This window comes from Oncorhynchus masou, chromosome 32 (genome assembly GCF_036934945.1).
Source record: "Oncorhynchus masou masou isolate Uvic2021 chromosome 32, UVic_Omas_1.1, whole genome shotgun sequence".
NCBI lineage: Eukaryota > Metazoa > Chordata > Actinopteri > Salmoniformes > Salmonidae > Oncorhynchus > Oncorhynchus masou.
Genome location: NC_088243.1, coordinates 57,145,254 through 57,168,010, shown reverse-complemented (window position 1 = coordinate 57,168,010; position 22,757 = coordinate 57,145,254). Strand labels below are relative to the sequence as shown.

Here is a 22,757-nt window from a genome sequence, read left to right as displayed (position 1 = left end):
ACACTATTTGTTACAAATACATTTGCCCACATTGCTCATTTAATTTTTAAAGTTTGAACCATTATTTAACTAGGCAAGTCGGTTAAGAACAAATTCTTATTTATGATGGCCAAACCCGGACAACGCTGGGCCAATTGTGCACGGCCCTAAGGGACTCCCAATCACGGCCGGTTGTGATGCAGCCTGGAATCGAACCAGGGTGTCTGTAGTGATACCCCAAGCACTGAAAAGATACATGCCTAGATGTCATTTTAGCCATTCTACAAATGATCTGGTGCTTGTATGCTAGTGTCTACATTAATTTACAGTGTTATATTAGAAGTAGTGCAAAATAGGTTTTGCTTGCTTGCTCGTCCATATTCCTTTATGTACTATGTTAACAAATGACGCGAGTCATCTCAGACTCGGAAAGCATATTTTGGTATCGTTCTAAAAGTGATGAGTGGTATAGTTTTGATGTGTTTCTCAGAATGGCAGCATCTTCAAACATTTGGCCTTCTGTTAGGGGAATGCCTTGATAGCACGACAAGCCAATCAATGTGGGGCAAGCCAGTTAAGGCACGCCTCTAGCAGAGCTTGGCCAGTCAAGAGTGTCGGATTCACGGGTGGGGGCAGGGCACTAAACACAGCCTGGCAAGCTGTGGCTGAGCGAAGTGAATGACGTCTCTGCCTTTGCAGCCGCCGACGCAGTGTTTGGTTTCCATTTTCACAGCCGAGTTTCGGGGTGACCAACAACATGGAACCGGAGATTGAGGACAAAACGTTGGAATTAATGGTAAGCTTTGGTGACATTGACCCCTTAGGCCGCTACTGGGAACGAAAAGGAGCCGTAGAGGCTTGTATCGAAGGCCGAACGTGGTACCAACCCGAATCGACGGTCGGGAGGGTTGGAGGAAAAAGGAAGGGGAACTAGAAAAAGAGGGAGGGCCTGAAACATCGATCTTTTTTCTTTGAGGGTCCTGGTGCAGCGACTGACTAGGTCGTCGAAAACCTAGTAGTCAAAGTGACAGGATAGTCCCTGATTTTTTGCAATTGCCAAATTGAATCCGTAACCTCGTGTGAAATAGTCGAATGGTTTCTGCAAGGCGTCGGCTAAACAAAGTCACGGCTTTCGGTGTAGCTTTTCACTGCGGTGACGCTGCGCCACTCGGCCCTGTGTCACAGCTAGTTAGCTAACTAGCCTGCTAACTATGGACACAACGTACCTGGCTAGTTAGCTGGATAGCTACAGGAATGCACATTCAAGTCTGATATAATTAAATTTCGCCCACACCCTCCCATGTGAATTTCTGAATGTTATTCTGGTGTGCGTGTTCATGTTTATAAAGCTGCGTAGAAGGAAGTGCACAACATTAACTCGCGAGGGGTAGTTTCATTGCTAACGAGTTGTTGGCAACAAATAGTTGGCCACCGTGACATTGTGATGCATACATAATTGTAACTTACTTGATTTCGACAGCTATAGATGGACAGCTGACATTTGTAACAAACTATGTTGTACTTGGTTTTTTCCATCTTTTCATTCTTCAATTTACCAAAGTAACGTTAGCTAGCTCGCAGACTTATAGGTAACGTTAGCTAGATTGAACTAGCCACCTGACCAGTCCAAAAGACAATATCAGATTTTGGGGTGATGGCTAGCTGTTTACCCAGAGTTCGACCCTGCACGTTTAACGTTACTAGTTGTTGGTCTGATGTCGTCTATCAAAAATTACATCTGCCTGTCAAGACTGTCAATTGGCTAACATTAGAATAATATTCCAGTGTTGGTAACTAGTAGCTGTAAACATATCTACAGTAAGCCTGATAATTACAGTAAAATGGTTTGTTAAATAAGGAACCGATTTGGTTTCATCCAGCACAACAATCCTCAGCCACCACTTTGTTTTGGCAAAGTTAAATTCCACCTAACCAGACTCGCTCCTCACCGCAGCAATGATGGCATTATTTTCACACTGAATCAGAAATCTCTAGGTGATTCACCTGTAACTAGCTAATGAGTCTGTCAAGACTTCCAATAGAGTTTTCCCTTGTCCAATTAGGTCAGTCGTACCCCTCTCTTTAAACCATTACTAAGCCCAATGGTAAGCATTATTTGACATTGACTAAACCTAAATCAACACAACCACCCTGCAAGTAAACTACATTGATCTTGAGCTAGGATACATGTCATGTTTCTGTTCCAGTTACCCCTTCCCTGTGTACCCTTTTCCCAACCTAGGCTATATTAGACAGTCCTATTAGATAGCATACCCGCACTAAAGTGACAATGTACATATGCTATGTATGTTCTAGATTATTCTGTGTGTCTATATTTTGACCCTATGCAAGTCCCTAACCACTTTCATAGTGTGAGGATGGAAGAACAGAGGGCGGGGCGTTAGCAAAAATCAAAGGCCTTAAAATTGACAATCATGTCCATTGCGTAATCGTCCCTCCAACTTCTCTTCCTATCCCCACCCACTTCATATATCTAACAATGCTTTTGTGTGTCTGTCTATGCCTTGTGTGTGTGTGTGTGTGTGTGTGTGTGTAAGTATGTGTTTCTGCGCTCACTGTGCAAATGTGCGTGTAGCTCTAATACTGGTTTTTCCCCTCACTACCCCAACCCACCTTCTCTTCTCATATTCACAAACACTGGTGTGATTACACACCAATCTGTTCTTCACCTCACTCTTTCCTATTCTGTTTCGTCATATTTGTCTTCCCTCCACATTCCTCCCATTTCTTTCACTCCTTTTTGTCTATGTATATTCTACCCCCCATTTTCATCTTCCTCCTGCTACTTATCTATCCTCCCGCTTGTTTCCTCATCTCTTTTCCTCCTCTCTCTTCCCATCCTTTCTCCCATCCCTGTCTCACGCCTCTTTTCTCTCCTTTCATTCCTCTTCCGATCTCTCCTTCTCTCACACAGTGCTCTGTACCTCGCTCTCTCTGGCTGGGCTGCTCCTCGGTGGCAGAGAGTTTGTGTGCACTCAGGTGCCTGCAGAGCATCCCCTCCACCCGGGCACACAACCAGGTTCTGCTACTCTCTCCTCTTAATTCTGACCTGCCTACTGCCCCTCCCCTCAGCCCCTTACCACACCATGAGCTGTGTCCTGCACCCTTCCCAGGCCCCCTTGCCTTCCCGCCTCTTCCTCCCAAAAACATGCTTCTCTCTCCAGCCCAGCTTACAGGATATCTGATATCTTGGCCCAAGTTCATATTTAGCCTTCTAGAAAATGGTTGATCAATACAGACAAGCTCGCCTGAAAGATGCCTCCCTCTTTCCTTGGTAAAAAAGTTGTTTTGGTCAAAGCTGAAGTGACACACAGACCAAATTTCGATCAAAGATAGCATAATAGGCTAACAAGTGAATCACAGGAACAGGATTGTATCAAGCCTAGCCAAACCCAGCTAGGTCTTGTCAAAGTAATGCTTCAAATAGCAAGACTAAGTCTCTCCCTCCCTACTCTAAAGTTTTGGATTTTTATTTTTAAGTTCTGACAAAAGTTGCCCAGTTCATTTGACAAGAGTTGTCTAGTTAATCTGAATTAGATGAGCAGAGTTGGGGCTGCTGGCTGGGGTGAAAGGAAGGAGAGGCTACCAGAGCATGTCACTTGGGGTGCAGTGCTAGGTCGCCTGGAGGTGTGTTGGGCAGGGGATGGTCTAGTAACCCCCCGCCCTGCCTGTGTTAGTGGGGGAGAGGGGCGCCATGGTATGCTTGCTGTCTCTGGCATCCTGTCCCTAGGCTTGCTCTCTGTCTGTTAGTTTGTCTGCTCTGTATGGCACTGCTGCATGAACACTACTGTCCGTCTCAGCCTTGACCCCTGACCTTGTCTGTGTACCCATCTGTCTGTGTACCCGTCTGACCTGTTACTATTGGTCTGTCAGTCTCCACTGAAGAGTGACAAATGATCCAGTGCAATATCAGTTTCATTTTTGCAGATCAGATAGTGGAGATGTGCTACTGTAGGCCATCTGAGGAAGTCCCTTGTGTATGGATGCATGTAGAAGAGAAACACATCTGGACAGATTTCTCAGTCTGTGACAGTGTCAAGTGAAGTGTGTGTGGATGACACAGACATATAACAAGCACAGGCTGTGTGTGTATCTGTTAACATTTTAAATGGGAGAGGGAACCCGTCTGGTTCAACCTTTAACAGTACTCCTCCCAGCATTCTCCCACTGTTTGTGGCTGCATCCCAAATGACACCCTATTCCCTATACGGTGTTGTGCATTTGTCACAAAGTAGTACGTAGTTGAGAATAGGGTGCCATTTGAAATGAAAACTGTCTGTGTTGGACGGCTTGGTACTATCAGATTATGGTTTCATTACTGCAAGGTTTGTCTAGCAGCCATACCCACATACTCCAGTTTAATTTCCTGTCCAGACTTCACATCACAGGGAGAGGAGCTTTCTTGTGTTATTAGCTAGCCGTGTGTGTGTGCCATTGTACTCTGCATTCTGCTACCATTTTGCACATTTGTGTTCATTTACTTTTTCTTAACAGACACCAAATGAGCTCTAACCATTTATTCCCCGTGTTCTTGTCTCGTCATACAGAACACATCAGTCATGGAGTCTCAGAACCATGTAGACGACCTCTCGCCAAAGAAGACCACAGTTCTCACCAAGGTGTGTGTAGGTGGATTATGAGGGTGTTGAATCTGTGTAATATATCTGAGGGATATTACATCGTAAAATGTGTCAATTGTCCTTGAAAAGGCACTTAAAATTTATGGCAATGGGCAATTCAATTTCAGTGGGAATGGAACCCGTAGTGCCGTGTGTGCGTGTATAACTCTGTCCTCTCCCTCTCAGCTTAGTAACGGTCCTGTGATGACGGGCTCTCGTAAGCGCCCGTCGGAGGGGAACAACGACAAGGAGAAGGAGCACTGCATCTCCCTGTTTGACCAGTGGTCCGAGACTGACCAAGTTGAGTTTGTAGAACACCTCATCTCCCGAATGTGCCACTACCAACACGGCCACATCAACTCCTACCTCAAACCCATGCTCCAACGAGACTTCATCACAGCACTGCCAGGTAACACACACCTAGGGTTGTTGAGGTGAACGCAACACCGCCGGCGTTCACAAGTCACGAAGGGTCATTGGGTAGCGTACCAAACTGCCTGGAACTCAGCACTCCCTCTAATCACTCTGACATCAATGTTTTTGAAAATCTAATCAAAGCACTTCATGAGGGCTCATGTTGTGCAACATTTCAATAGGAAATGCAATTGCGTGTGAAAACAGAGTGATGGCCTCTACTAAAAAGCGTTTTTTCAGCTTTCTATAGGCGGACCTAAAATATTTATTTCTCAACTTTACTAATATTAAGCACTTTGCTTATATTTACAACCGGAGTATAGCCTACCTGGCTGGCATGGAAATAAACCATGGGGAAAAGCATCCTCCCTTCGCTATTTAAGTGCGTAGATTAAATGTATTTTTTTCCCGCTGCCCCCATTTCGATACAGGTGGGCGATAATGGTCCATTCTAAGTGAAAACAAATTTCACTCATACAGTACCAGTCATAATTTTGGACACCTACTCATGCAAGGGTTTTTTCTTTGTATTTACTATTTTCTACATTGTAGAATAGTTAACAAATCAAAATATATTTTAGATTCTTCAAAGTAGCCACCCTTTGCCTTGACAGCTTTGCACACTCTTGGCATTCTCTCAACCAGCTTCACCTGGAATGCTTTTCCAATAGTCTTGAAGGAGTTCCCACATACAGTTGAAGTCTGAACTTTACATACACTTAGGTTAGAGCCAGTTTCATCATAGCACCACCTGATGGTTTTTGTAACTGCACTTGAAGAAGCTTTCAAAGTTCTTCACATTTTCCACATTGAGTGATGTTAATGTCTTATAGTAATGGTGGACTGTTGTTTCTCTTTGCTTATTTGAGCTGTTCTTGCCATAAAATGGACTTAGCCCTATTTGGTAAAAGACTATCTTCTGTAAACAACCCCTACCTTGTCACAATACAACTGATTGGCTCAAACGCATTAAGAAGGAAAGAAATTACCGAAATTATTTTAACATGGCACACCTGTTCATTTGAATGCATTCCAGGTGACTACCTCATGAAGCTGGTTGAGAGAAGGCCAAGTCTCCAAAGCTGTCAAGGCAAAGGGTGGCAAAGGGTACTTTTAAGCATCTCAAATATAAATTGATTTAAATTTGTTCAACACATTTTTTTTTTTGGTTACTACATGATTCCATATGTGTTATTTCCATAGTTTTGATGTCTTCGCTATCACTCTTCAATGTAGAAAATAGTAAAAAATAAAGAAACCCTGGTATGGGTATTTGTCCAAACTTTTGACTGGTAATGTATATGCAAAGACAAGTTTATATCAATAATAGGCTAACATTGCTACCCATCAGACTATCACTTGTGAATGATGTTTTAATTTGATTTTTTTTGCGACTTTTTCGAATCAGTCTCACACCTCATGTTGCCCCCTTGCCCATAGGCCTATATGTTTCTTTAATGTTTGTGTCAAAACTAAAATGGCCAAATAACTTCTTAAAATGAAGCACGTTCATCCGCTTCACAAGGGGTTAAGAGCCTAACCGACACACATAAGCAGTGTGTGAGTTTCAAGTTTGGGGAAGATACTTTTCACTATATAAAATGCACCTTTATAAAAAGGATTACATGCATAATTGCATTTGCGGTCACTTTTGATAACGGTGTTTTCCCGTTAATGGAACATTCGTGCTTATATCCTACTGCCATGTACGCATTGCTGCGCTTATAATGTGAAGAAATAAACTATTAGGCTATCAACATTTTAAGCTAAAAATTCTGATCTGTTACGTCAGCCACATTGAGTAAATATAACCACTAGCATAAAAAAAAATTGAATAATTTGGGATCTATCGCATCCCATAACTGTCCTAGACTGTTTGGAATATGTATTTCTCACCCAATAGGATAGGTCGACTTTTGTACTATGGGGGATAGTAGATTGACATAGGCTAGTGCTTTTGCTGTTCATCTTGTTGGCTGACGATAAGTAAATGTGGACAGTTCTTCCAATATTTTCAATATGCACCTTTTGGAATTGGATAAGGACGCGCGCAGGCTGTTTTAGGGTGCATTATGGCCACACAAAGGGGATGCCACCATGAAATTGTAGATATTATCAAGTGCTTGTCAAATTGTGAATGAGAGATGATTGATGTGTGTACTGCCTGAATGAAAAAACAAAGCAGAGCTCATGCCTTTTCAAGCGACAATTTTCAAATTAGTCTCATCATGTAGCCTTACAATGTATTAAAAATCAAAACGTAATGACCAATGTTTGTTGAATGACTAAATTGAATAACTTAAAATGAAGCATATAGGAGTACCTGTTTCTTTACCGTTCGACACAGAATAGCCGCATGGGCGCGCTCCCTCAAATCGATTGGAGAAAATATCCTTTCCATTTCATTCAGCCTTGTTCAATTGTACTCGTCATAACATAACATAATGCCACGGAATTGTAAGCAAATCTTGTCTGCCAAATGAACTAGTGTAGCCCACAGCCATTTGGCATTGCCACATCAGGACCTAACATAAAGACAACTCAGAGTATGCTATTTTCTTCATGCTTCAGTCATCATGCTTCTTTAGACCTGTCTAAAATAAATAATGGATTCATTGTGAAGGTGTAGGCTATAATACATGGATTTCTTAGACTTTTTCAAACGTATATGTCTGTAAAGTCTGCACCAGTGGCTTGTAGGCTGTATGGAAGCCAGTAGATGCTAAATGTGTATGTTTAATTAACGGTCAATTACCGTGAGACTGACCAGTTATTTGCTTGGCAATCACCGGCTGACAATTTCGTGACTGCCACAGCCATACACACCCTTTAACTTATTTTTCAGACACCCTTTCTCACCCGCGCGTTCACACCTTCTTTTGGATGCGTCCGCTAGAGTCCAGCACAGGAATGTATTTTAAGCCTGAGCCCTACCAATGCCCGTGACGTTCAGACCCAGCCCAATTCCGATTTGCTTCTGCCTAATTTAAGGCCCAGCCCGTTCCCAACCCAACATTTGAAATAACTTCCCTCCGTTAGCTTCTGGTCTCAGTCTGCACTGTTGCATGCACTCTGCTGCTACTCGGCCTGTCTGAGTGTGCATAGCAACGGCTCCGCCTTGGGCTGCTCAATGACGGGACGTGAGGGAGCAGTTAGCCGCTAGCTGGCTAACGTTATTTCCTGTGACAAAATCTCTCTTGTCGACGCGGACAATATTCTGGTCTGTCTGACGAGGTTAAAGCACTTCTGGCACCATGTTAGGCAGGTATGACTGTCGGCTACTCCACAGCAGATGACGAGCGAATGGCTCAACTTCAAAACGTTACTGATGGCAGAGCCCAGCCCGAAACCTAGAAATTGACGAAAGAAACGGAGCTGCCCGGCCCCTAACCTGGTGTCTAGTGTTAGGTAGCAGAGCTCTATCTTCCACACACTTTTGCACTCCTTCACACACCATGCTCACACACCCAACAAACACTTAAACCCCATCTCTCTCGCTTCCTCTCTCTAGCCCAGGGTCTGGACCACATAGCAGAGAACATCCTGTCGTTCCTGGACGCACAGTCTCTGTGCTCCGCGGAGCTGGTGTGTAAGGAGTGGCAGAGGGTGATCTCAGAGGGCATGCTCTGGAAGAAACTCATAGAACGCATGGTGCGCACAGACCCCCTCTGGAAAGGCCTGTCCGAGAGGCACCAGTGGTGAGCATAAACACGAACGCTCGTCGAGTTACTGGAGACGGAGACACAAGGAATAGGGAAGTTCTGAAGATTGATTTCTCATTGGCTTATTGTTCTGTCCGTCATCTCAGGGAGAAGTATCTGTTCAAGAACCGAACGACAGAGGTCCCGCCCAACTCCTACTACCACTCCCTTTACCCCAAGATCATCCAGGACATAGAGGTTAGACTGTAGCTCTGTCCACAAAAAAAAACCTCACCCTTCAGGCGGTGGCTACGTCTCAAATGGCCCCTTATTTCCTATTTAGTGCACTACTTTTCACCAGGGCTCTGGTGACCTTATGTAGGGAATAGGGTGCCATTTGGGGGGTGACGCGTTCTGTGTCTATAGACCGTGGGTGTGATTAAAAACAATCGATAAGGTTGATTAATACTTTTGATGAAGGGATCTATTTTGGTCTCACCTGTCGTTGCTCTTTTTCCCCATCCAATGTTTTTCCTCCCTCATATATCCACTCTTCTGTTTTCTTCTATCCCCCTATTGTATGTGTTTCCTCTTGACATCTCTCTCCTTCCCACTACCTGTCAACCCCCTCTCTGCTCTGCTCACCTCACCTCTATCTCTCCTGTGTGTGTATAGACTATCGAGGCTAACTGGCGGTGTGGCAGACACAACCTGCAGAGGATCCAGTGTCGGTCAGAGAACAGTAAAGGAGTCTACTGCCTCCAGTACGACGACGATAAAATCATCAGCGGCCTGAGAGACAACTCCATAAAGGTGCGTGAGTGTACTTGTCTTTTTGGACGGGTCCAAATGGATTAATCATCATGTTATTGCAGACTATGCCTTTGATGTGAAACAACAGCTGTCTGTATGTCAAAGGAAAGACATGAATTAAAGGATGAAAGGAGTAATTTGCCCACCCTCTGTGTTCCACTCATCTGTCTGGCCTGGAAAATGAGGGGGAGGAGGGAGGAAAGGGCTAGCCTGTCCATCTCCAGCACTCTAGTACACAGGGATCCCTCCACACTGCATGGAAATGGGGCATGAACAATACTGAGACCAGCTTACCCTGATCCACATCTGCTCCTGCTTGCTTTCTCTCCCTTCCTCGTGCTAACTCTTTCTTTTTCTACTCTCTCTCTCCTGACATCTCCTCCCTCTATCGGTGTAGATCTGGGACAAGCAGTCTCTGGAGTGTCTGAAGATCCTGACAGGTCATACAGGGTCAGTGTTGTGTCTGCAGTATGATGAGAGAGTCATAGTCACTGGTTCCTCGGACTCCACTGTCAGGTATGACACAGTCATCTCATACACATATATATATACATATACACACACATACACAGGCTTAGTCCAAATGCAACCCTATTTCCCATGCAGTGCACTAGTTTTCACCAGGACCCATGTGGCTCTGGTCCAAAAGTAGTATACTACCATATATGGAATAGGGTGCCGTTTGAGGGGACAACCTTACACTGCCATCTGTCGCTATATTACCTACTGCTTTAGCCACCCGGTATGTCAGTGTAAAACCCACGGCCGCCTGCAGTGCCTTGGAAAGTATTCAGATCCCTTGACTTTTTCCACATTTTGTTACGTTACAGCCTTATTCTAAAATTACTGAAACAGTTTTTTCCCTCTCATCAATCTACACACAGTACCCCATAATGACAAAGCAAAAACAGATTTTTAGAATAAGTATTCAGACCTTTTACTCATTACTTTGTTGAAGCAACTTTGGCATCGATTACTGCAACCAGTCTTCTTGGGTATGACGCTACCAGCTTAGCACACCTGTATTTGGGGTCTTTCTCCCATTCTTCTCTGTAGATCCTCTCAAGCTCTGGCAGGTTGGATGTGGAGCGTCGCTGCACAGCTATTTTCAGGTCTCCAGAGATGTTTGATCGGGTTCAAGTCCGGGCTCTGGCTGGGCCACTCATGGACATTCAGAGACTTGTAGAAGCCACTCCTGAGTTGTCTTGGCTGTGTGCTTAGGGGCGTGTCCTGTTGGAAGGTGAACCTTCACCCCAATCTGAGGTCCTGAGCACTCTGGAGCAGGTTTTCATCAAGGATTTCGCTGTACTTTTCTCTGATAATCTTTGCCTGATTGGTGGAGTGCTGCAGAGATGGTTGTCTTTCTGGAAGATTCCCTGATCTCCATGGAGGAAATCTGGAGCTCTGTCAGTGACAATCAGGTTCTTGGTCACCTCCCTGACCAAGGCCCTTCTTCCCCGATTGCTCAGTTTGGCCTGACGGCCAGATCTAGGAGGAGTCTTGGTGGTTCCAAACTTTTTCCATTGACAAATGATGGAGGCCACTGTGTTTTTGAGGACCTTCAATGCTGCAGAAATCTTTTGGTACCCTTCCCCAGATCTGTGCCTTGATACAATCCTGTCTCACAGCTCTATGGATAATTCCTTTGACCTCTCGGCTTGGTTTTTGCTCTAACCTGTCTACTTATATAGATCGGTTTGTGCCTTTCCAAATCATGTCCAATCAATTGAATTTACCACAGGTGGACTCCAATCAAGTTGTAGAAACATCTCAAGGATTATCAATGGAAACAGGATGCACCTGAGCTCAATTTTGATTTTCATAGCAAAGGATCTGAATACTTAAGTAAATAAGCTCTTTCTTTTTTTTGATACATTTGCAACAATGTCTAAACTTGTTTTCACTGTCATTATGGGGTATTGTGTGTAAATTGCTGAGGATTTTTATTTAATTCATTTTAGAATAAGGCTGTAACGGAACAAAATGTGGGAAAAGTACATGATATAAATACATCTAGAATGGACATTGTCGTCCTAGAAACACAACTAAAAAGTTGTCTTGGTCAGGATCGCCAACAGTCTCCACATTTGTCTTGGATTCACCCAATACACACCACAGCCATTGGATCACTGTCACTTCTGACTGTCACACCAGCCAACCCTCCGAGCAGCCAAACATAGGTCTCATAGCAGAGAGAGAAGGTTCTGTCTGTGGTCTATCTATATATGAAAGCATCCTGCCCTGTCTGCTCATTTATTTATAGCTAGTTGAGGAGTGCTAAACTGCTGCCCAGCCAACTCGCTGTCTCTTGGATGCAATAGCTATATCATTTGTGAATGCCAGTCTCTCTACCACTCTTTGTGGTAATAATCAGTACTTCACCCTATCTTCTGTAGCTACACACAGAAGCTACACGCACTCGTACACAGGGAGGAGATTGATATTTAAATTTAAATCGTCACCATTTCTCACCTTCCAATATAAGGCTAGCTGTTAGATTTCCTATCTGTAAGAGAGTTGTGATAGTCAATATGGTTAACATTTTCAATGTCACACAATGTCCAAACCTGAGGTGTGTGTGTGTGTGCACGCACCAGCCCATGCCAGTCTCGGCTGCACACAGAAGCTCAACCTTCACACACTCATTACTTCACACTCTCCCTGGGAGGTATCCAAGGAAAATGTGACTTCACTTCCTTAGCGACTGCTTGACGGGCACTTGTTTATGGCTTTGAGTCTCAGCTTTTCCAGTGTGTGTTCTGAGTTTGTGTGTTTGATCCCCCCCCTGTCGTACAGTGGAACTCAATAAAACCGCTCTTAACGGCTGGTCCCTAGTGTGGGGTGTGTTGACTGGGACGGCACAGTGTCCAGCCTTGGCCGCTTCGGTCTGTTTAGCAGAGCTTTCGTTAATCAGTCTCCTTCTTTATTTTTTATAATATCCCCCCCTCCTTTTCTCCTTCTCCCTCCCTTTTTTAAAATCTCCCTCCACCCTCCCCTTCTCCTCTCCGTCTCCCTCGCTCACCCAGGGTGTGGGACGTGACGTCGGGTGAGGTATTGAACACCCTGATCCATCACAACGAGGCGGTGCTCCACCTGCGCTTCTGCAACGGTCTGATGGTGACCTGTTCCAAGGACCGCTCCATCGCCGTGTGGGACATGGCCTCGCCCACTGACATCAGCCTCCGGCGGGTCCTCGTGGGTCACCGTGCCGCCGTCAACGTGGTCGATTTTGACGACAAATACATTGTGTCGGCTTCGGGGGACCGCACCATCAAGGTGAGAGGTGTGTGTGTGTGTGTGGATCATGAGATATGAAATGTGGGGCTAGTGTGTTAGCGAGTATGTGGGTGCACACGGACATTTAGAAGAAAAAGAAATGCACCCCTATTAAGACGAGGTGCTGGCTAGCGGAGTAGAAAACTTGAAAATAAAAGAGAGCCGCACAATCTAGGAGTTCAGCTGCAAAAATGTAATTACCAAAGTTTCGACAGCCAAGCTGTCTTCATCAGGGTATAATCACAAACACTGCGGGATGACTCGTTTATATAATGTCAAAGGACACAGGTGTCTGTAATCATGGCAGAGTGGCCTAATATCATTGGTTAATAATCAAATATTAAAATGTCATACAAAGAACAGCATACAAACAAATGGATAGCATACGATCATACATTTAATTTGACTACACAACTTTACAAACAATTACAATGGCAAAGTCACAATCACGGCTTCAGATCAAAGTCTACGTTGAGACCGAAGGGCGCAAGGGTCTTTAAATTAAAGATCCAGGCAGCCTCTCGTTTTAACAATAAATTATCAAGGTCACCCCCTCTCCTAGGGAGGGGACATGTTCGATGCCAATATAACGCAGAGACTAAATCGAATTGGTTGTAAACTTGTGTAGTCAAATTAATCTATGATCGTATGCTATCCATTTGTTGTTTGTATGATGTTCGTTGTATGACATTTTAATATTTGATTATTAACCAATGATATTAGGCCACTCTTGGCCATGATTACAGACACCTGTGTCTTTTGACACTATATAAACGAGTCATCCCGCAGTGTTTGTGATTATACCCTGATGGAGACAGCTTGGCTGTCAAAACATTGGTAATTAAATTTTTGCAGCTGAGCTCCTAGAGTGTGCGGCTCTCTTATTTTCAAGGTGTACACGGACATACCTTGTCTCTACAATGTTTCCTGTGAATATTTGATGTCTGTCTCCCTCTCTCTCTGCTTCCCCCTGTAGGTGTGGAGCACCAGTACCTGTGAGTTTGTGCGCACGCTAAACGGACACAAGCGAGGCATTGCCTGCCTGCAGTACAGGGACAGACTGGTAGTCAGTGGCTCCTCGGACAACACCATACGGTAGGAGACTGGCCCTGTCCTAAATCTGTCCTGCCTACTACTGTACTAATCATCCTACATCCTATTTTTAACATAATGTTCAGAAATAACGTATGCAGTAAGCAATAAATATCTACGTACCAGACTCGCCCATACTGAGAATGCGTCAGCTAATGCACAATGGCGACTTTTCCCATCGTTTGTTCATTTTGGTACAGCGCCGTCCCCTTACCTGATTGTCAGCTGTTGTCAATCACACATAGGTCTGAAAAGGTGATTTTCTTACTCAATAGCATGCAGTGAATCCGTACTAGATGAAAATAGGAAACGAGTATGACATCTTGGCATTTAAAACACACTACGTTTCCCACCCCCCTCTCCAATTTCACATACTATAAAACGTTATATTTTCACATATGCTAAATGCCTACTATTTAGAACACATTATGGGTATTTGCACACGGCCAGTCTGTGATATCTTGTTTCACTGGGTTTATGGGACTTTGTAGGATGTGTGTCAGGTAGGTAGTGCCTTTGGAAGGTATTCAGATCCCTTGACTTTTTCCACATTTTGTTATGTTAGACTTATTCTAAAATTGATTAAATTGTTTTCCCCTTCATCAATCTACACACACTACTCCATAATAACAAAGCAAAAACATGTTCAGAAATTTGTGCAGATGTGTTACAATAAAAAAATGGAAGTATTACATTTACATAAGTATTCAGACCCTTTACTCAGTACTTTGTTGAAGCCCCTTTCGCAGCGATTGAGTATGACGCTACAAGCTTGGCACACCTGTATTTGGGAAGTTTTTCTCATTTCTTCTCTGCAGATCCTCTCAAGCTCTGTCAGGTTGGTTTGGGAGCGTTGCTGCACAGTTATTTTCTGGTCTCTCCAGAGATGTTCGATCGGTTTCAATTCCGAGCTCTGGCTGGGCCACTCAAAGACATTCAGAGACTTGTCCCAAAGCCTTGGCTTGGCTATGTGCTCAGGGTCGTTGTCCTGTTGGAAGGCGAACCTTCGCCCCAGTCTGAGGTCTTGAGCACTCTGCAACAGGTTTTCACCAACGATCTCTCAGAACTTTGCTCCGTCCATCTTTCCCTCGATCCCGACTAGTCTCCTGGTCCCTACCGCTGAAAAACATACCCACAGCATAATGCTGCCACCACCATGCTTCACTGTAGGGATGGTGCCCGATTTTCTCCAGAGGTGACGTTTGTCATTCAGGCCAAAGAGCTCAACCTTGGTTTCATCAGACCAGACAATCTTGTTTCTCATGGTGTGAGAGTCATTAGGTGCCTTTTGGCAAACTCCAAGTGGACTGTCTTGTGCCTTTTACTGAGGAATGGCTTCCAGACGGCCACTACCATAAAGGCCTGATTGGTGGAGTGCTGTAGAGATGGTTGTCCTTCTGGAAGATATCCCCGGTCTCCACAGAGGAACTCTGGAGCTCTGTCAGAGTAACCATCGGGTTCTTGGTCACCTCCCTGACCAAGGCCCTTCTCCCCCGATTGCTCCCCCGAGTTTTGCACACACTTGGCATTCTCTCAACCAGCTTCATGAGGTAGTCATCTGGAATGTGTTTAAATGAACAGGTTTGATTTTTGAACAACTACCTCATCTCTGTACCCCACACATACACTTATCTGAATTTCACCCACAATGACCAGGGAGGTTTTCCAATGCCTCGCAAAGAAGGCAACCCATTGGTATATGGGTACAAATAAAGAAGACCTTGAATATACACTTTGGATAGTGTATCAATACACCCAGTCATTACCAAAATACTTGTGCCCTTTGCCAGAGAGGAAGGAAACCGCTCAGTGATTTCACCTTGAGGCCAATTGTAGGGCTGTGACAGTAATTGAATAACTGTGTAACTGACGGTTATGAATGAAGACCACCATGAAAAGCCTACATCAATTTTGGGATTAACTTTATTTTCATGTAGATTACACTCCCGCTCTTAGGTGAAGTTGATTATAAGCAATTGTTTTGGGGTTAGTCTGTCAAACTTTCTAGTTTGTTTTCCTCTTTCCTTTGACGCTCGAGCAGGTAATCCCTAGATGGGGGGGGGTGTAGAGCGCTATGGGACTACAGTAAAAAAAGACGTGGACTTTTTCATTGCTTGCTAGTAAATAAATCTTATAAAAAAGTTTGGATGTGTCTGACTTCATTAATTATTCAACAACAGTTGACAAATTTGTTCTGACTGAGGGCTGTAATGCACTAATGTTTTGTCAAATGGACAATGCACCAATTCTCCAATCTGGAGTGATATAATTTTATACAGAATCTGTTCATTTATATACTCATCAACGCTGATCAATCCAGGTACTGGCTGACATTCCACCCTAGGCGAGACAAAGTAATTGCCATCCTCCTAATTTTTATGAATGCCCCATGTGGTCACCTACAGTTTGTAAAACAGGCAATTTACAGTTAATCCCTGTCATTTCTGCTTGTATTAAATACAGTAATTTGTCATTCTTAGAGTGGAAACGTTGTTTGGTACACTTGTGAGTAACAAGATGTACCATTTAGGAGCTCCATGTGAGCATGTCTGGTTTCCCTGTTTATTTTTTTTTTCTTGAACCTTTATTTAACAGTTAAGAACAAATTCTTATTTACAATGACTGTGTACCAGGGAACAGTGGGTTAACTGCTTTGTTCAGGGGCAGAACGACATATTTATACCTTGTCAGCTTGGGAATTCGATCCAGCAAACCTTTTTGGTTACTGGTCCAACGCTGTAACCACTAGGGCTACCTGCCGCCCCTGATGTTAATGGAGAGCATGTGCCTGAGCACGCATAGAAGTACCTGGCCTGCTTCTCGCAAATGTCAAATGTAGTATAGTGCCCAGCTGGGCTTCTCAGAATTTTTTTGTATGCATGTTACTAACAGTATTTGAAGAATCTTTCTAACACTCCTACCCCTCGATAATCAGCGTTGCTGATTTTAAATAGGCTATGGACATGTTTCTATTTTGATGATTGTCAATTTCATTATTCAAAAAGTTTCCTAAAGTAGCCTGTCTGGACTCTCTCTTTAAGAATCAAAACGTCCCTGTCATGATTTAATCTTGTAAAAGGCCTATTTTCAGTAGCTTAGTCTACATTTATTTCTCTCATTACGGCGTCTTCTCTTTGAAGAACATATGCCACTGCCATCAAATGACTGCAGCAGCAGGGTTTGTGACATTATGGTACTATTTCGGGAAAAGTGGGGGAAACCCATCAGACTTCATTTGAATGGTTTTGTGCATCAACGTAGGATTTTTATTTATTTATATATTTTGTGCAGGAGAGGACAAGGTAGGCATATCTTTTATTTTGACTCTTCATGTTGTCAATACTAAAATGCAACAGATCCCGCTCCAACCTGGCTTTAATTTGTTGATTTTAATGTTTATAACACAGGTGGCTGGTGGCTCCTTAACTGAGGAGGACTGGCTCGTGGTAATGGCTGTGACGGAATAAATGAAACGGAAACCATGCGTTTAATGAGTACGATACCACTGATACCATTCCAGACATTATTATGAACTGCCCTCCCCTCAGCAGCCTTCAGTGATTTATTTTTTATAATGAATAACCTGAATAGTCATTAAATGCCCTGATGATAATGAAGTGTTTCAAATGGGTTTTATTTGGACGCATATCCATGTAAACAAGTATATAAACGGAGTTGTAACCTCCCCCTGAACTGTTGTGTCTGCGACGGTGTACATTGGCCTGGCCAATTACCGTTACCTCAAATTCCAAGACTGTCGCAGCCTTTGCCACTGTTGACTTTTTTTTTTTTTATAAAAATGGTAGGGAAAAAACTGATGGATCAACTTTTGTAGTTACTTCACAATTCTAACCTAAATGACAGTGAAAAGGAAGCCTGTAGAGAGAAAAAAAGATTCCAAAACATGCATCCTGTAAGGCACTAAAGTAAAACTGCAGAAAATTTGACAAATAAATTAGCTTGATGTCCTGAATACAAAGCATTATGTTTGGGACAAATCCTACAGTGTCATGTGTTGCTCAGTTGGTAGAGCATGGTGCTTGCAACACCAGCGTTGTGGGTTTGATTCCCACTGGGGACCAGAATGGGGGAAAAAAAGAATTGCACTCACTACTGTAAGTCGCTCTGGATAAGAACGTCTGCTAAATGACTAAAATGTACACTTCATTTTTTCATGCATGGTTGTGGCTGCATCATAGTGGTGTAAAGGAGGGAAAATACTTAAGTCGTTTTTGGAGGGTATCTACTTTACTTGACTGTTTTATATTTTCCACCATTTTGTTTTATTTTACTACATTCCTAAAGAAAATAATGTACTTTTTACTCCATACATTTTCCCTGACACCCCAAAATACTTGTTACATTTCGAATGCTTAGCAGGACAAGAAAAGGGTCCAATTCACACACTTCTCGAGAGAACATCCCTGGTCATCCTTACTGCCTCTGATCTGATGGACTCACTAAACACAAATGCTTTGTTTGTAAATTATGCCTGAGTATTGGAGTGTGCCTCTAGCTAAATATGGTGCCATCTGGTTTTCTTAATATAAGGAATTTGAAATGATTTATACTTTTGATACTGAAGTATATTTAAAAACAAATACTTTTTAGACTTTTACTCAAGTAGTATTTTATTGGGTGACACTTACTTGAGTCATTTTCTATTAAGGTATGTTTTACTCAAGTATGGGCATGCTTGTCATTGGCAAGGACTAAGGCGTTTTATAATGAAAAGACACGAAATAGAGGTAAAAATCCTAGAGGAAAACCTGGTTGTCTGCTTTTCACCAGACACAGGGAGATGAGTTCACCTTTCAGCTGGACAAAAACACAAAGCCTAATCTATACTGGAGTTGCTTACCAAGAAGACAGTGAATGTTCCTGAGTTAGTTTTGACTTAAATCTATTTGTACCTGAAAATGGTTGTCTAGCAATGATCAACAACCAATTTGACAGAACTTGGAAGAATTTTGATAAGAATAATGTGCAAATGTTGCAACAATCCAGGTGTGGAAAGCTCTGACTTACCCAGAAAGACTCAGCTGTAACTGCTGGCAAAGTGCTTCTACAAAGTATTGATGTATGTGAATACTTATGTAAATTAGATTTCTGGTTGAATCTGTGCTTTCACTGCTCGACTGGGGACCGTACAGGTAATTGTATGTGTGGGGTACAGAGGTAGCCATTCAAAAAATCCTATTAAACACTATTATTGCACACCAGTGAGTCCATGCAGCTTATGTGACTTGTTAAGCACGTTTTTACTCCTGAATTTATTTAAGCTTGCCCTAAATAAAGGGTGTGAATACCTTTTCTGAAAGCTGTGTTTGTGAACGTATGGTTTATTGTGTGAACGCATGGTTTATTGTGTGAACATATTGTTTCTTTCCAGGTTATGGGATATTGAGTGTGGAGCGTGTTTGCGAGTGTTGGAAGGTCATGAGGAACTAGTCCGCTGCATTCGCTTTGACAACAAGAGGATTGTCAGTGGTGCCTATGACGGGTGAGTGACACAGACAATGAGTTTATAGATTGTCTTTTTACAATTCACACGCACACTGCTGTTCTCTACTGACCTCGTCTCCTCTCTCTGCAGTAAGATCAAGGTGTGGGACCTGCAAGCTGCCCTGGACCCACGAGCCCCAGCCAGCACCTTGTGTCTTCGCACACTGGTGGTGAGTATCTTTTGTTTGCTTTAATCTTTTAATGTCTGATCTGTTGTAGACCGTAGCGTTACGTGGTTTGTGTGTGTGTGTTTCAGGAGCACTCGGGCCGTGTGTTCCGGCTGCAGTTTGACGAGTTCCAGATCATCAGCAGTTCCCATGATGACACCATCCTCATCTGGGACTTCCTGAACGTGTCGACCAATGGACAGTCAGAGGGCCGGTCCCCCTCACGCACCTACACCTATATCTCCAGATAGCAGGTAACACACACACACACGCGCGCACACAACTCTGGCTTGGAGTTTCTGACCCGTCTCTGTCCTTCAGGTGGCGCCATCCACTGCAGCGAGTCTTGGAGGAGCTGAGATCTGATTGGCTGATGGAGGGTGTGTTGCAGAGAGGAGCTCAACTCGTCTTCTTCCTCATCCTTCTGTCCATATACCCATTCTGACAAGGACTTAGGTCTCCCACCACACCCCTGAAACACACACACGCACTGCAACTTTTCCTGCAGTTGAACACACACCCACACATTCATATTATATCACTAACTTATGTTCTCCAGTCAACACTAACCCACCACAGTAAAAAAATGTTTTTACATATCTTACACCAGACATGACCTAATCACTTACCTTAAGAAGTCCTACCATAAGCTCTAGTTCTTCAGTTCTCACCCCCAACCCCACCTAGACACACGTGCTCGTATGGACGGAGAATGACCTTGGCGCTGCAGTGTGGGAGAGAGAGACTTTTATCTCGGCTCTGAGTGAGGAAGGATGAGCGATGGAGTTAGTTAATGAATGAAGACTCCATTCCATCTATCCTGGTTCCCACTCTTCTTCTCCCTGGGATGAACACTTGTTCGGAACGCGGAACACACGTGTGTGTGTGTGTGTGTGTGTGAGAGAACCTGTAAAATGCGGCATAGACTAATAGAAAGACTGGCAGTATTGCTCCGTCACCATGGAAATGGATGTGCATGTTGAGGTTGCCGGGATACGTCGTCCCGGGCGACACCTATGCTCTTTCCTTGTACGGCTGTTTTACTTTCTGAATGTTTTTTTTATTATTTTTGTTTTTATATTTTATTTGACAAATCATTTTGTTCTTAGTAAAATTATACTAAGCATTGTAGTTATTTTTCTGTCTCTTAATCTCATTGTCTTTCTCATTCACTCTTTTCAGTCGTTTCCGCTCACCATCTCTCTCTATCCATCCATGCTCGCTTTAGTTATGAGAGAAGCTGGAACTCTGAATGCAATTTAGCTGTAAAACTGAGTCCTCTTGTCAAAATTGTTCTATATTAAAATGATTTTTTTTAAAGAAAATGATATTGTGAATAAAGTACTTGATAGTGATTGGGTATTGAGCCAACTAACATAAATTACTGTATGTGTCTGTTTGTTTATCCCTTGTGACATTATTGTGTGTGTGTGTGTGGCTGCATCAGTAAGTGTGCCCAGATGAGTGTTAGCGTCTGCGTCCTTGTAGCTGAAATCTGTATTTGTTGAAACTGCCACGTCCGTTTAGGATATTACGACGACAAGGAGGTTACTTAAAACAACGAACACTGTTCTATCCCCTCTTACGTCATCGCACACCCGTTAGAAAATCGGAGAGAACGTACTGCGTTTTTTTAAACTTTTCAATTTTACCTCAGCATTTTTTTGGAAGGACCCATAAGTAAGCATTTCACTGTTTAGTCTACACCTGCTGTTTACGAAGCATGTGACAAAATGTGATTTTTAATGTTTTTTTTTTACCGCATTTACAAGCCACTCGACTGTTTAATCAACAAAACAATAACAAACGTGCTGGGGCGAACAAGGGCTGTGTCACGAAATCTGGATTCTAGCTTTAGTGACCTATCAACATTGCAGATGGGTAGGTATACTTGGACATTATTAATGTCTGTTCTCGTCTGTTTGCCACCGGGTGGCGCTCTAACCCTACTGTATCACAGCCTGATATGGTGTAACACTAGTCCTACTCAAGTAGTTACACTGCTTATATCCCATTACAACTTGTTCTAATACACTACCCACTCGTGTGAATAGGATAACCTACCCTGTCGGAACAGTATGTCATTTTCCTTTGCGACAAATATTTAGTTTCCCTTTTAAAAGTACTAGCGATGGGAGTAAAGCTTTCATATGGAACCTAAAGCAACTGTTGGGTTATTTAAAAAATAATAATAATTTAGTACCAATTTGTACTGTAGTTACAAATGCCAGAGTTCAAACTCCAACCTGCAGAGCTTCCATGCATTGCAATTGTCACCATTCCCTATTGTCCCTGGTCAAAAGCAGTGCACTAATATAAGGAATAGGGTGCAATTCATGACTGGGATAGCTGAGCCTCTTGGGTAGAGTTAGGGAGTAAATGTACTGTAGAAACAGGCTCCATACCAGCGGCGGGGTGGGTTAGAATAAAAAGTTAAAGTTTGTGTTGGAGGGGGAAGAGTAGAGTGCCTGTGTTGTGTGTTGTGGCAGAGTACCCTGAGTGTAAATAACTGTTGTCAAATGGATGTGTGGGGTGGTGTAGAAATGTCTGTGTGTGACTGCACTTGTTTTCCTACATATCAGGACCCAATATCCTAACGTTTCACCCGAATGTCCTGAAACGTTAACTTTTTGGAGAAGTCAGAACTTTTTTCAGGTCCTGATTTTTTTTTTAGAATGCTATTTCAACCTTAAGGGTTAGGTTTTGGGGTTAGGGGAAAATAAAAATGTTACTCTCTTAACTCCTGAAATTTCACAAAAACAAAGCTCTGTGTGTGAGACTGTTTAGAGAGTGTGTGTGTGTGTGTGTGTGTACTCGCGCTTACTCTGGGTCTGTCGGATTTGGGCCCATAATTCCTGGAGCTCTCAGGTCACAGTGCCGTTCTCACACATATTTGGCATTCTTTCCCCGAAATGATTACCATACACCTTCTACTCTGGGTTTGGCTCTGCAGAATATTTCCATCATTCCGAGAGGAACTGCAGCGATGTTCCAGAACCCCCTCCCCTACAGTTCAGATTCCTCACTCTCATGCTCCTGCCTTCCTTGGAATCCTCGGGTACAGCCCTTTTTCCCCCCTGAGTCAGCTGTTTGTGTCTGCCGATGTGATTGGGTCATTCGGCAGCGGCACCTCTATAAAGACCTCCCGGGAGGGATGGGGGAGTAGGTAGCGTGTAAGAGACCTGCTGCATCTCAATAGTCCAAAGTTGGTTGCTCCCTTTCCCTTGTTC

General features: G+C 43.4%; 1 protein-coding gene across 2 annotated transcripts; it reads left to right on the top strand.

The window, feature by feature from the left end:
- The first annotated feature begins 632 nt into the window (after positions 1 to 632).
- On the top strand, positions 633 to 20,908 carry LOC135526281 (F-box and WD repeat domain-containing 11-B-like). Of its 2 annotated transcripts, none has more exons than XM_064954527.1 (13): positions 633 to 775; positions 4,548 to 4,619; positions 4,806 to 5,028; positions 8,545 to 8,731; positions 8,842 to 8,932; positions 9,350 to 9,487; positions 9,885 to 10,003; positions 12,514 to 12,763; positions 13,740 to 13,858; positions 19,248 to 19,358; positions 19,452 to 19,530; positions 19,617 to 19,777; positions 19,849 to 20,908. In XM_064954527.1, coding segments are annotated over exons 1-13 (1,590 nt in total). In that variant the 5' UTR covers positions 633 to 736; the 3' UTR covers positions 19,850 to 20,908. The 2 variants fall into 2 exon arrangements, with proteins under 2 accessions (XP_064810599.1, XP_064810598.1); XM_064954526.1 differs by having other exon boundaries at positions 634 to 775; positions 19,617 to 19,781.
- Positions 20,909 to 22,757: the final 1,849 nt, after the last annotated feature.